Source organism: Battus philenor, unplaced genomic scaffold, assembly GCF_028537555.1.
Source record: "Battus philenor isolate CCGP_79_NKW_IND1 unplaced genomic scaffold, ilBatPhil1.0.hap1 SCAF_14, whole genome shotgun sequence".
NCBI lineage: Eukaryota > Metazoa > Arthropoda > Insecta > Lepidoptera > Papilionidae > Battus > Battus philenor.
The window spans coordinates 5,294,637-5,308,572 of NW_027181676.1; the positions used below are offsets into that span (position 1 = coordinate 5,294,637).

Below are 13,936 nucleotides of genomic sequence, written 5' to 3' on the forward strand. Positions count from 1 at the left end.
ATTAGCTCCTCCATAGATTTTGCAAAGGATTGAGGCCGATATATTTATAACAAAATAAAATTATCATTTACAAAATATAAATACCTTGAATATCGTTCAGAATCTCCTGAGAACCTAGATGCGTGTTGCCACGTTGCAACATCTCCGACTTCCAGTCTCCGTCGCTGGTGAGCCGGTACGCCATTAGACACCGGCTTTTCCCCGCGACTATCAACAGGTCCGGGTTCACGAAGCTCATGTACTGCACCGGACTGTACACGTCGATGATATCCTTGGTTTCTTTAGACCTCAGTGCGTACTTTGTCACTATGCCGGTACTCAGACCATATATAATATACTGGTTGCACGGTGAGATTCTAACTGCGGTTATTTGATCATCAGTTTTAGGCGATATTTCCGTTAATAACTTCCTACCGCGCATTATCTGTGAAAATTAAATTTTAATAACAATACAATAGTCATTTCAGTGACAGGAAGTCTACAGCTAGATATAGGCCTTACTACTACGCCTACAGCGTCTTCCGTCAATCTTAATATTTGGTGGACGTACTACGCTGCACTTGCGGGTCCGTGGTCTTGACTCCAGAACATTTAGGCTCAGCAGCCATCTATTCTGTGCGATTCAATCAATTCAAATTATCTTTATTGATAATATGATAAGTCTTATAAATAAAAGTAGTATACATAATCGAAACTTTTTTTACTAATTGACATAAGAACTCATCACACTAAGTTCCTCATAATATATTTTATTTAAACGTACGATAGTATAAATATACACCATATAATAAGATAGCAATTCAAATCAGTAGCATATTTGAATTATATCAAAGAGAAATGATATCCTCTCAGCCTACAGACGCCCACCGCAAGTCATAGGCCTTCTTCAAATATCGTCTCGATGGCCTGACTTGCGCTGCCCGCATCCAGCGACTTCTCTTAACTATGTCGTCCGTCTGTCCACTTAGTAGAGTCTACCCACACCGCATCTACCAGATCGTGATCACCATTTAAAAACTTTTCGTCTTTTGCACGAGATATATACCCAGCCAACTGCCGTTTCAGTGGAAAAATTCTACCGCTTGCGCATTTATCAGCGAGTTGGCGGGCGGTGCACTTCATTGCACGACTATTGCTGCATAGTGGAAGTAGCTATATATTAGTCCCTTTCTTACTTAGTTATGTAAAATCCTACAAATTTGGAGTCGTTCGATGTTCTTGTTCTTATCTATGCGCTCTCTCAAAGGAGATGAATGTGTTCATAGGCAGGAATATTACAAATCCATTAACGATTTCGATTATAAATTTTAACCCTTTCAATGCGGGGCGCCCTAAAATAAATACTTTCTCAGCAAACTCTCAATGATATTTGGTTATGTGACAAAATATCCACACAGGAAGCGTATGCAGCTATCGCATTGGTAAAAACAAATTAATAACCATGATCATGCAACTATTGACACGATAACGTAAAACAAATATACGGCGCCAGAAGGCGCTGTTCGCTGTGAGAAAGCGTTTATAGCTTAACGCCAGAAGGCGCTGTTCGCAACGAAAGGGTTAACATATTGTTATAAGACTAGTAGTAGTAGTTATTACCTGTATATTATTTTTATCGTCTAGTACAGCCAGCAATGGTTGGATCCCTCCATCACTGTTCCCGTTGCAAATACCTTTCAGATTTAGAGGCTTCAAATTATGTCGGTCTAAGCTCATTGTTTTCTTTGTCGGCTTCTTCTCAATCTCTTTGTGCGTGACAAACGACTTGTGTCGTTTGGGTGTGTTGTCGTAACTCTGCGATCCAGTACTGGGCGGTGGGTTGGGCGATTGGGGCGATAAAGTTCCCACAAAACTCACGTCGAATGTTGTCGTGAGACGCACTTTGCTGTTTATACAATTATTTTTTTAAAAATTTTTTTTGGGTACTTTCGGGAGTATATTCTACATAAGTATGGAACACAGACATCTTGGTATTTACATACAGTAACTGAACCGGATTGTGTTCATAAAATAAGTTATAAAATAACCTAAATAATATAGATAAGTACAGGTAATATACTTTGTATGTGTATTTCTGTTAGGTTGTTTTGATCCTCAAACATTGTTTATTTTCTTTATCTTTTTTTATTTTATATTCCTTTATCAATTTATCTGTACTTCTCGATAGACTAACCGATACAAGATGTCTTTGGAATTCAAATAACCCTTATAGTTTTATAAATGATTTTTATGTGCCAAATCATTTGCCGGATAATATGCGATACGAATTCGACACGTAAAATAAAAAAAGATTTTCATATTTGTAAGATGTTATTGTATGGCATAGTACAAAAAATTGGACATGTTACAATTTACCTGTTCTTATGAGTATTCTGTGAAACGAAGGATGCATCTAGGAACCACACTTTGGCAGTGTTCTCAACTGTACCGGTTCCAGTGAGAAGGACGTCCGAGCCTGGTACGAAGTCGTCCCACATCATGACCTCACTCACTGCCATAGATGTAACATTTCTGAAAAAAAAAACTGTTGTTAATACATTTGTACTTCTATTATTTTGAAACGTTTATAGTTCTATTATCAGAAGTCTACAGAAGGAGGTATTTTTGAAAATTAATGTTAATAACGACGGTAATCTTAAGCGGTAAATTAACCTTCGACTACTTAATTAATCTCAATTTTCTTTAAACTAGGAAAGGATAATCTATATATACACTTTTAGTAAAACTGTTATAACCATTGGTTTAATCTAATCGCCTTTAACGAACATCCATCTATAATTTTACATTTTTATTTTCAATATGGCATGCAGATCATGGTTCCACAAGCTCTTTATTAGTTTAAGCTGTAAAAGCCTTAAGCCTAATAGCTGAATCGTGGGCTATAGTGTGACAAGATGTGAGGTTGTCATTTAAATTTTTTTATATTGAGGTTAATTAAATAAGTGTCAAATAGTTTTTGTCAGTGACATTTTAAATATTATCTGTTAGCTATTACAGACCATTTTTGCAGAGTGTCACAAATCAAACCTAGTTATCGTGTTATCGATCCAAATCGGTAAGATTTTCTTGTACAAAAAAGTACTGAAGCTTGTTAAACAAATATTTATTTAAAATATATAAACGTACCCTCGTCTGTTATCCAAGTCGAATACCCTGGCGTTAGTTTTAAGGTCGACGCATATAACGCGGCTGTCGTCGGTGGAGACGAACAGCAGAGCGCCGGACTTGTTGACCGCCATTGAGAGGAAGCGGCCGCTGTCCCGCACGTCGTCGCTGCTCAGCACGCGCCGGCACATGTACACGTTGCGTATGTTCTGGTACGAGCCCGCGATTAACTTGTACTCGTGCTCTTTTACTTCTCTCCTCGACAGGGTCATTATTCTGTTGCTACCTGGAAATACGTTACAATTTTTTAATTGGTGATATAGGCCTCCACCAGAGATTTCCTATTAGACCGATAACGCATGTATGTACATAGATAAAATTTAATGAATATACAGTAATACCCCGCTTTACGCGAGGGATACGTTCCAAAAAAATCGCGTTAACTGAAATTCGCGTATAATGAGGTTTATGATTAAACATAGTCAAAAATTATTACAAAAAAATACAAATAATTTTAATCAATCACTTTAATTCTAGGAACACTTTATGCAATACAAACTCTTATTTTTACGGAAAAATACATCTATTGTCTTTTGGGTAACGTTTTGTTTACGTTCTTGTAAAATACGTTCATAACACCCAACAGTCTTTAATTGTTTGACAGATGGTCAAGACACCATAGAGAAGTTGATGACTACATTATATTGATACGCACTCTTTCGCGTAATTCGAGGCATTTGAGCGCGAAATTTGCAATTCGCGTTATAGTGAAACCGCGTATAACGGTGGGGTATTACTGTATAAGGTACTGTTTGTCTGTACATACCAGGCACGGTTAGTACATTCAATACGGGATCATGCTCTTCAAAGGACATCACTTTTTCTTTGGTGACCAAATCGATAATTTCCAAACAGTGCATGCCATTAGTTGCCACGATTACTTGCTTGTCGTTGTTACAAGGCACGCAGCAAACAATCTCGCGGTCTCGTTCCAAGTTGTCCAGTATTTTTAGTACTTTGCCGCTGGGATCGTACATGATGATCATCTTGGACGTGTGGGTTATCAGTGTCTCTTCATTGTTGGCCCAGCGGCAGTTGAGGAACGGGCCTAACTTTGGCATTATGGTAACCACATTTGCATAATTGTTGTTAAATGATTCCTCTGTTTCTGTAAAATTATAACAATAATAGGTTATTAAAGATATTTGCAAAAATTCTGTAAAAACTAATCCATTTTATAACAAACTAGCTGACTCTGTAGACAGATATAATAATTATACATTTCAATTTATCGACAAAACTAGGTTTATTATAATTATACTTAAAGAAATTCAGTAACAATCGCGTAAAACAAACCACAGTCATATTACGTGAGCTGTTAGTTACGTTCTAATACCATTTATAACAAATTAACAAACGGACTTTCTTTCGAAGATTTCACTGAGGTTTTTTACCATTTTATTCCGTAGACAAATCTAAAAATTAAAAAATCGTAAAATTTGCTTCTGCAGTTCTCAATAACTATTTAACTCAAGTTAAAAATGATGAAACAAACATGACTTTGTTTTGTACATATAAAGATACAGCAGAACATCTCTCTCTTTTCAGCCGATAAACGCTCATTGCAAGGTACAGACCTTTGCCAAAGATATCTATGAGGGGATATAACATAATCGCCACGCTTGGCAGGAAGGTTAGTGATCGCTGTGTTCAGAAAGGACGCTGCCGCCCATCATCTGAAAACTTGGTTGCGAGCAGTGGCAATCCCATATAATTAATACACAAAGTGTGAATAATACAAGATTGCATCGCGGCTATCTAATTCGCGACCTACGATGCAAACCTCAATGCTATACCTTTGAACTACCACTGCTCACTAGAGCTTTAATATAAAGATATACACAGCATATAGAAAATAAACAAAATACAAATTCGCTAAATCATTGTTTACATTACATTAATATTGATATGATTTAATTTATTTATCTACATAAAAATACGTGTAGGTATAGATTTGCTCGTTTTTCACATTTTAGTGGCATGCAAATGTGAAAACACTACACGTTAACAAAAATCATGCCAGTCGTTTTAGAAGTAATTAACCATAAATGTGATAATAAATGAATAATCTACTCCGTACTTATTTTAGTTTGATAATTTTAATTTTTTTAAGGCACAGGAAAAATTTTCAAACATTATACCAGTTTCCAACATTTATAATGTTGTATTATAGAGTATATTAATACTAAAAACGGGTTCATTACCTTCCTCAATGATGTCATCCGTCTCATCTATACCAATGTCGTCTATGTACAGTATAGTAATGACACCACTACAGTCCAGTACAGCTACTATGGGTGGGTTCATTGGACAGGCTGCAATCCACTTGACTGCAGATCCTTTGCCTGGTAACTCCTTCTCTAATCTATTCGTAGATATGTGGAAGAACTGAAAAGTTTTTCGGGATATTTTAATCTAAACTATATTTATTTTTAACTATTACTCTGTTCACATTAATGAGCAATGTCATATCAGCTTATAGACGCCCACTGCAAAGCATGCTTGCATGCAGGCTTCCTCCAACGATCGCCACCATAATCGGTATTGAGCTGCCTGTCTCCAGCTTCTTTCACTACCTCCTTGGCCTGGTGGTGGCGGTGTCCCACCCACGCCACGGCTACCGGTTCGTGGTCCTTCCTTTTGTCCCTTACACATTTAAAAAAAATGTGACGAAAAATTTGTTTCAAGTCACTTATATAAACGCTTAAATTTCATTCTTTTAATCTCAATCTGTCATAAAGCATTCTGGTCATAATTGTTAAAGTGAAACTGGTGCAAATGTCACTTGGATCACTGACTCAGACTGAAATGATGATGATGATAACTATTATCATCATCATAATTTCAGTCTGACGTTCACTGCAGGATAAAGTGCTCCCCCCACCATAGATTATTACCATACTTCATGTAATATTCTTTAGAAGACGAAGTATCTAATGTATTTTAATTACTCATCAAATTTTTGTGCATAATTTTATGTTTCAAAACTCTGCATGCGTATCTTATCAGTTAATGGAATGAAACATAGTGAATGCTTCTGTGTGTCCAAACAATTCATTTTTTATCTTTGTAATCACATCAACATATAACTCGAATAACGTGCGAAAAACGCATTAATAAAAAATAAATTATATATTAGGCCATTTAAAGAAATAAAACCGTTATACTTCTGTTTTTAAAACATTATTACCTTTATAACACCAGATTCCGTGCCAATTAGGACATAATCGCCGAGGAAGCAAACAGCCGTAACAGTCTCCTTTACGTCGATCGTGGAATATTTCAATTCTTCCAAATTTTGCTCATGCCTGTAAAGTTTTTTTATATTATCTATATATCTAATATTTTAAATTTTCGTTAAATATATTTTGGACAAGCGCAAAATATTTAAATATTGTTACGGTTAACTATAAACACCCACAACACCGATAATGATAATTGGAAAAGTCATGTTAAGGAATAAATTTTTAATTTTTAAATTAGGGCGCTACCGAAACCGCTGTGCCTTAGGTATGCGTTCGGTGAGACGGGGGGAGTATTGGACACTCCGTTTCGTCACTACGCTGTCAATGCTTGCGGCGGTGGCTTTCATGCTCTTTTTCTCAGCCTCCACCACGCCGTCCTTTCCTAAGGCGCGGTACAGCGGTTTCGGTGGCACTATAGTAACGTTTTCTGTTAACACATTTGCAATATTTTTCAAGTTTGGGATTTTCTTTTGGTAAAACATACTGTTTGCCCGTTAGCCATTACAATTACAATACGTTTAAATGTTAATGGCTCACTCAGGATTCTCAACTTCGGTTTTTGCACTAGATAAAATATCGGATTGTGATCTCCGCAAGCGCTCAAGACAATTATATATTAAGGCTACTGTGAATACGTCTGAGTTTATTGGAGGCTCTACTTATATCCGGATGCGTTTGGAACCGTCGTAACTTTAATTTTAAGTATACTGTTATTAAAGGTTCTAGATCTGATTATAATTTATTACGAATCGAGTAAAAGTTCTAAAGTATAAGAAACACTGTATTCAATATTGCTAGTCGATTGTTGCTAATCGGTTTTGGTTCTTGTTTCTTTTCTGGCTTGTTCTTACGCTTCTTTATTTGCTGCTCTTGACTTCTTTATTTTGTAGCTATATCTATATATTTTGCGTAGTACAAGTCGTGGGTGAATGAACCCGCACAGGTCTGCGTGTGGTAGGCATTGTGCGAGCGTAACAGCACTAGGGATGAATGTTTGGCTTACTATTGGTTGATCCCCATGGATAAAAGAAGGTACCACGACTTGAGCTGTTATACAAATTTCACAATGAACATATTAATCTTTGGCATGTTTATATCTTATATAATCTTTTATACAGCATGCTTTAACGATTAATCTTTTTTCGTGGATAAATTTAAAATTACTTATAAACATTTATTAATGAGATGCAATATGGTCGTTTGATTTGTGCATGACATTTAATTACTTGGCTTCCGTGCTTGTTGGTTCAACTGGTACTATAAAAGCATTCAATAGTCGCAAGATACTTACAGGAATTCAAAATAAAGCTCATTTTTGCTGCATCTCTCCATAGCAATGGCTGAAGCTTTCGTGTATAGGATGCCTTTGGACTCGTACTGCAATATGCTCTGAACTATATCCGTGTAGGGGTAGCGGTAGAGGTCGGTGCCGTGCGTACTGAGGTAAGCTTTAATACTGGCTAGGAGCTCTTTGTCTAATGTCTGTAATGTGCAAGATTAATTGAGGGAAAATTTACCTTACGCTACTTTTTTAAATCTTAGTTTAATGTTTTAATAAGAAGATTTTTTTAAACTATCTTATATCAACCGAAACCACTGTGCGGGGCCATATGAAAATGTGGCGAAGTAGGAGCAGAGGAAAAAAGGCCATGAACGTGAGCGGCGGACAAACTATTTTACGTATTGCACGTATGTATATATATATATATACATACGTGCAATACGTTTGTTATATATATACACCTTAACACATATATATATATATATATATATATATATATATATATGTGTTAAGGTGTATATATATAACAAAGGTTGATATAACCCGCTCCCTGTACTCCGCACACGTCAATGATATAACAGATTTGCAATCAAAGATTTTATGTTAGCTATGTGATGCAAATAGGTCAATCATATAATGAAAGTGCTATGATTTATATTTTTTAATATCACTCACCTCTTCCGCAATGTATTTGTCATACTCTTTCAGATCTAGAATGACATCAGACGGCCCTGTTAATCTAACTTTATTGCCTAGAAATTTTAGATCTAAAAATAATTTATTAAATAAACTGTATTTGTTGTTCAGATTATTTGTTTTTAGTATATGGTACCCGATGTAGAATGCTATATACCCATCATCCACTATATCAGTAGAGGCATTGTCTACGTTATCATAATTGTAGCTTTTTAAAAACTCAGCATGTAGCTTCTTCAATTCCTCTTCGCTCCAGCAGCTTCTTAGATAATCCATTATAAACACGTGTATCTCATAAATATAGTTTTGTTGTTCGCGATCGTAAAATTCAATGATGAGCGATTTGCTGCGCAGGTGTTTTATAATGGACTCGACCTCGGTCAGTTCCTTGTTCCACAGTTTGGTTAGCACTTTCGCTGAGACCTTGACGTTATCGGGCAACACTGATAACTTTTTGAAAAGTGCTAATATGTCTGGTTGTAACAGATTTATGCAGACTTCGACTGTTTTTTTCGGATTGTCCTGATGTCTTAACAAGCTGTAAAGAAATGATAATAAACGTAAATGAAAATTTTATTTTTATTTTACATTGACAAACGTTGTTTAGTTAATGACATTTACAGCCTCTACAGGTTGATCGAGCGATTATACTGGTTATAATGTCCCAAAATCGAAATAACAATTCTTAGACAAGGTCATACATAAGGTGGCTGAGGTAGGAATCACATTTACATCTACCCAGTTAATTAAATGAGATAGACATATTGCAAAATATGACTTATAATAGTAATTAAATATCATAAAAAGAAATTGAATATCCTAATGCGTGTTTACATTCAGTGTCGCCAACACCTCAGTGTTGGCTTGGTCTTGTAATGAAAAATTACCGTTTATATACTCATAACTTACATGGAGAATCGGTTATAACTGTAAAAGCTATAAAGGAATGAACATATAGTAGGTTTGCCAGCAAAAAGCTTTAGAATTTTTACAATTATTTTTAATCACCTGTTTGTATTGAACACATCGAAATTTGTATTTTTGTTTTGGAATTCTACAGTCCAAAAACTTCAGGCGGTGTATAGTCTTCAGGGAGAGATACTGAATATTAATTAATTTAAGTATGTAGCAATACGAATTTTGAAAATGCTTTTCTTTTATTAGTTCTATACTATCATTACTCTATTTATACTTTGTAAAATAATTGATTCTTGGGTAGACCATAAATTAATTGACGGCAAATAAGCTTTTACACCTATAAGCAATAGCTCTTTACTATGAAAGTAGGTTATTTTATTAAATTTCCAGTAATTCATTCAAGTAGCTTCCATAATTTCTTAGAAAAAAATCAAATATGACAACACTTACAAAAAGAAGTCCCTTTTCTCCAGTTTATTCAAGTAGTAATTCCAATACTTGTGGTCGTGTTTGAAACGCTCCTTGTTCTCTGACAGCTGGGCGCCGATGAGAGCTAAATGAAAAGGGCTTCCTTTGCATATTTCGTGCAGTTTCCTGGCCTGCCGAGGTAGCTGGGATACGGGCTGCTCGAGACATGATGAAAACAGCTCCAGTGTTTCATTTTCAGTAAAGCTATTTTCAACCTACAAGTGTTATTTTAATATATTTATTACACACACACGTGTACAAGAACCAAAATTAAGATAAAAATAATTCATCAATTTACTAATAATAAATTTATTTTTTATATTTTATTACTTTAAGTGACGACTTGTGTAAGTCATAAGAAGAATGTCGGAAGGGCTTAATTTGATAGTAACTATAGTGCACTGAACTCCTCTATGTACTGTTCACTGAACTCTTTCTTAAGGTATTCTTCAACTTAAAGCTACGAGGGTTTGAAGCGGGCCCTGATATGAAAAGAACCCACAACAAACTTGGACGTCTTTTTGTGATTGCTTTTACAATATTCTTAATACAGTAGTAAGAACAAGTAATAAATTTTATTTTATTTTAAATACACAAGCTCTATTATCATTTAAAATATCCTTCACACTATATAGACAATATTTTACAAGTTTAGGTTTAATGAACTTAAATGTATTACAAGGTACAAAGACATTACATGCGAGTGTATTATAATACCGTTCACAGTTACAATGATAATTACACGATTTCAAATAAAACAGACTAATACAAATAAAGAACGATAACTATTTAAAAAAAGGTGTACTTAAAGTATTCCGTAGTAGTCTCGAACGAAATAAAGTGTGCCGACGTTTACTATCCTTTAATAACTTAAGTTAAATTATTTGTGAATACAACGTAAACTTGTACGCCATTGTAGGAGCACTAATATTTAATTATAGGATTTATAATGTCTCTATCTTATTTAAAAATATTTTTAGAGTTAAATTTTAAGTTTGATGTCTTTGAGTAACCCATTTAATGTGGTAATTAAAGTTAATAAATGATAAAGATGCCATAGTTATAGAAATAACGATCATTGTAACATAACAACTTGTGTATTAACACAGCAGTAATTAAGTTTTCAGAATCCTGTAGAGTATGATAGTAGATAGATTATAGTACCTAATAAACAGATATATGTCCACTTCGTTTCTTTATTGTCGAATGTTGTTTGAGTTTTGACATTTGGCTGGTGAGCTTTGAGTTTTCACAAATGGAATAGAAAAAGATATCGATTATTTATAATTTTCACTTAACGTCTTACACAAGTGATCATTATTATAAATAAATAACTCATACCTTAATGATTTGTGGTTGATAATTTGAAACGACACCCGTGTCGGGCGTTGTTATTAAAATCTTGCAGCCGATATCGAAAGCCTCCAAACAACTCTTCTTGTTCACCTCGTCTAACACAAGCAGACATTCCTTCAGTGAAGGTTCCAGGAACAGTGACTTCAGCCGGTCTGTCGTGTCCTGCGACGACCAATCGTAGAATGAATGGCTGTCGGCGTTGGATCCGATGCTCGACATAGATATTGACGAGTTCATGTGTGAATTATGCGTCGACATAGATGATGCCTTACGATATAATCTGGAACAAAGAGTAAATTTTGAAAAACATGTATCATATTATTTAATTATTTTAACTAAGTTAACTGTTAGTTATTAACAACAGTTAGATTTAACTATACTGGTTTCGCAGGATAACATTTAAAATACTACTCTTTGAATTGCAATTTTGTAAGTGACACATAATTACTTTTAGAATTTGATAGGTGTTAACTATTTTTAATAACCTAAAGGTGCTTTGAAATATTTTTTATCAACTTACAGGTTTTTGGATCTTTTACATTAGTTTTAGTCAAAAGAATCTCTTTTTATTCTATCTTTGCATATTAAAGAATCACCAGTAAAACAATTTCAAGGTTTAATATTAGACAGGCAAATCAGAAGAGCAAGGAAACACGTCCGCACCGTGCAAACAACAACATGCAGAATTTTACCCCGTGTAAATATTAATTTCTGGCGAATGGTGGACTATTTATCTTAAGAGCTGTTATTAGAAAAATGCAAAACTCAAGGCTTTTTTTGGCACAATACTTTAAGAATTTAAATTGATGATATTATGTACAAAAACCTGATAGTCATATAAACTACTGTGTAAAGGGTTCTCTTATTTTTTTATTACAAACCTTAGTGTAAACAGTTGTCTGCTGTCCGCTTTAGTCAAAAAATAACAATAAATATCTCAAGCATTATAATTTAAAAAAATACTTACATAACTCTTGTAGTGTATCAAACAGAAAACATATTTTTACAAATAATTTTAGATTATTAATTTATTAAAACATTGAATTGATAAATAAAGCGATAACCATGAAATACATTTTTTTAATATTTGACTGCAACAGATTAAAAACTTTTAACAGAGTGAAGTACCAAAAATAGTTTGGGTAGGCTTTCCTCGGAGATAATCGAAACGATATACACGGAAGTAGAGCCCATGGAAATGTATGCGGTGAGTGAATAGGCACCAGCAACAAATAAAAAAGGAGTGCGTTAGCATGGAGTGGGAAGGATTTGCACAAAAAGTAATAAATAGTATAGAAACACATATCAAAAGAAATCAAACGACACTGGGTTTCCATGATAGTGGTATAGATTGAGAAAAGAATATAACACGAAATCCGTCCGAATCTAGTGATTAATATTAAATTAAGAGAAAGAGAATTAATATTTAAGTAATAAAGAAAAAGGTTAAAATTTTATATAAAACATCTCACTTGTTTTGCAGTGCAAGTATGTCATCGTCTGTCTTACAGTTGCCGAAGTTCAGCCAAAACACGGCACCGTTGAAGTTGCTGGTCACCAGGTCGGGGTTGTTGCGGAGCACACTGACGGCCACCGTTGTCTTACCGCACCCCGGCATGCCGTGCAGCGTCAATATCTTATGACGACTCAATTCCTTTAACTTGTTTGCTACTTCTTGTTCCTGTTCAAGATACTTATATACAGTCATGACTTTATTTATTGTATAAAAATAATATATCTAGTCTGATCATAAATACAGATACAATTAACAAAAAAAAACAACATTTCATATCACTTTTAAATTTAGAATCAGTCTCTTTTATAAATATTTATTTATTGCATATTCTCGTTTTATTGCTAGTTCGTTACGCCTACGCCTTCTAGTGGACGTCTAACGGCAGACGTCCACTAGAAGGCGTAGGCCTTCCCCAAAGATCTCAACGAAGATCGGTCTTGCGCTACCCGCGTCTACCTAGTAAAGGGCATACCTATGCCGCATCTACCAGCTCGCTATTCGAAAACCTTTCAGCCCCAACGGCCGTTAGCCGCAACCATAGGGGGGGTATGTGCTCCGCCCACTGTCATTACAAACTTTAGTTCTGCGAATCTCATATCTGATTCGATCTCGCAACGAACCACCGAGCATAGCCTTCTCTATTGCTATGTTAGTGACCTTGAGCTGTCTTATAAGCGACCACATCGTCAGCGTCTACTTAAGCGTTTATTGATTATAACTATAGAAAAGATTAGTTCCGCCACCAAATATAGATAAATAATAGTTTGTGTATGCAGTAATGTTCTTTATTACCTACATCACGGAAACAAAAAAAAATTTTTTGTTGTTGTAAATCTATGTGGAGTTTTAAATTTGCATGTACTCACAACGGCAACTCTCCGCACATAGTGATCAGGTAGACGCGGCACGTCGCCCCTGCTGAGTCCGTCTTCGAAGCTGTCATTCAGCATGGCCTCGTTGTTCTCATCCGTGAACTTGTTGTAGAGCCACTGCCAGTCCTTGGCCAGACTGTCTACAAACGCTTCGTAGCTGCTGTTCGTACCATTCTGGAGGAGCGTGTCGATCAGGTAACGGGTTCTGTCAACCCGACTTGACTAAAACACGTTTAAAATATTTTTAATCAATTAATTAGTTTATTATATAGTATAAACACTGATTTTTCATATAAATAAGAATCAATTGGTTCATATTTTTTACTTTACGATACAATACACAATACAATATAGACTATGGTAACACCATGATATCTTCTGAGCCATAAGATTTAGAATTGATATTAGACAGGAAAAT

The 13,936-nt window shown here is 35.1% G+C and overlaps 1 protein-coding gene across 2 annotated transcripts in view; it reads right to left on the bottom strand.

Moving 5' to 3' along the window:
- The window catches only part of Dark (Death-associated APAF1-related killer), a 28,870-nt gene that overhangs the window by 7,200 nt on the left and 7,734 nt on the right, over positions 1-13,936 (bottom strand). The window contains exons 3-15 of one of the 2 annotated variants that reach the window (XM_068761250.1): positions 13,513-13,740; positions 12,603-12,811; positions 11,116-11,410; positions 9,757-9,989; positions 8,368-8,926; positions 7,702-7,892; positions 6,356-6,473; positions 5,370-5,553; positions 3,932-4,273; positions 3,127-3,391; positions 2,356-2,511; positions 1,600-1,885; positions 85-424 (exon numbers count right to left, since the gene is read on the bottom strand). In XM_068761250.1, the coding sequence (XP_068617351.1) occupies positions 85-424; positions 1,600-1,885; positions 2,356-2,511; positions 3,127-3,391; positions 3,932-4,273; positions 5,370-5,553; positions 6,356-6,473; positions 7,702-7,892; positions 8,368-8,926; positions 9,757-9,989; positions 11,116-11,410; positions 12,603-12,811; positions 13,513-13,740 (3,406 nt within the window). Of the gene's footprint in view, positions 1-84; positions 425-1,599; positions 1,886-2,355; positions 2,512-3,126; positions 3,392-3,931; positions 4,274-5,369; positions 5,554-6,355; positions 6,474-7,701; positions 7,893-8,367; positions 8,927-9,756; positions 9,990-11,115; positions 11,411-12,602; positions 12,812-13,512; positions 13,741-13,936 lie in introns of those variants that run through there. The other variant, XM_068761249.1, reaches the window with a different exon arrangement.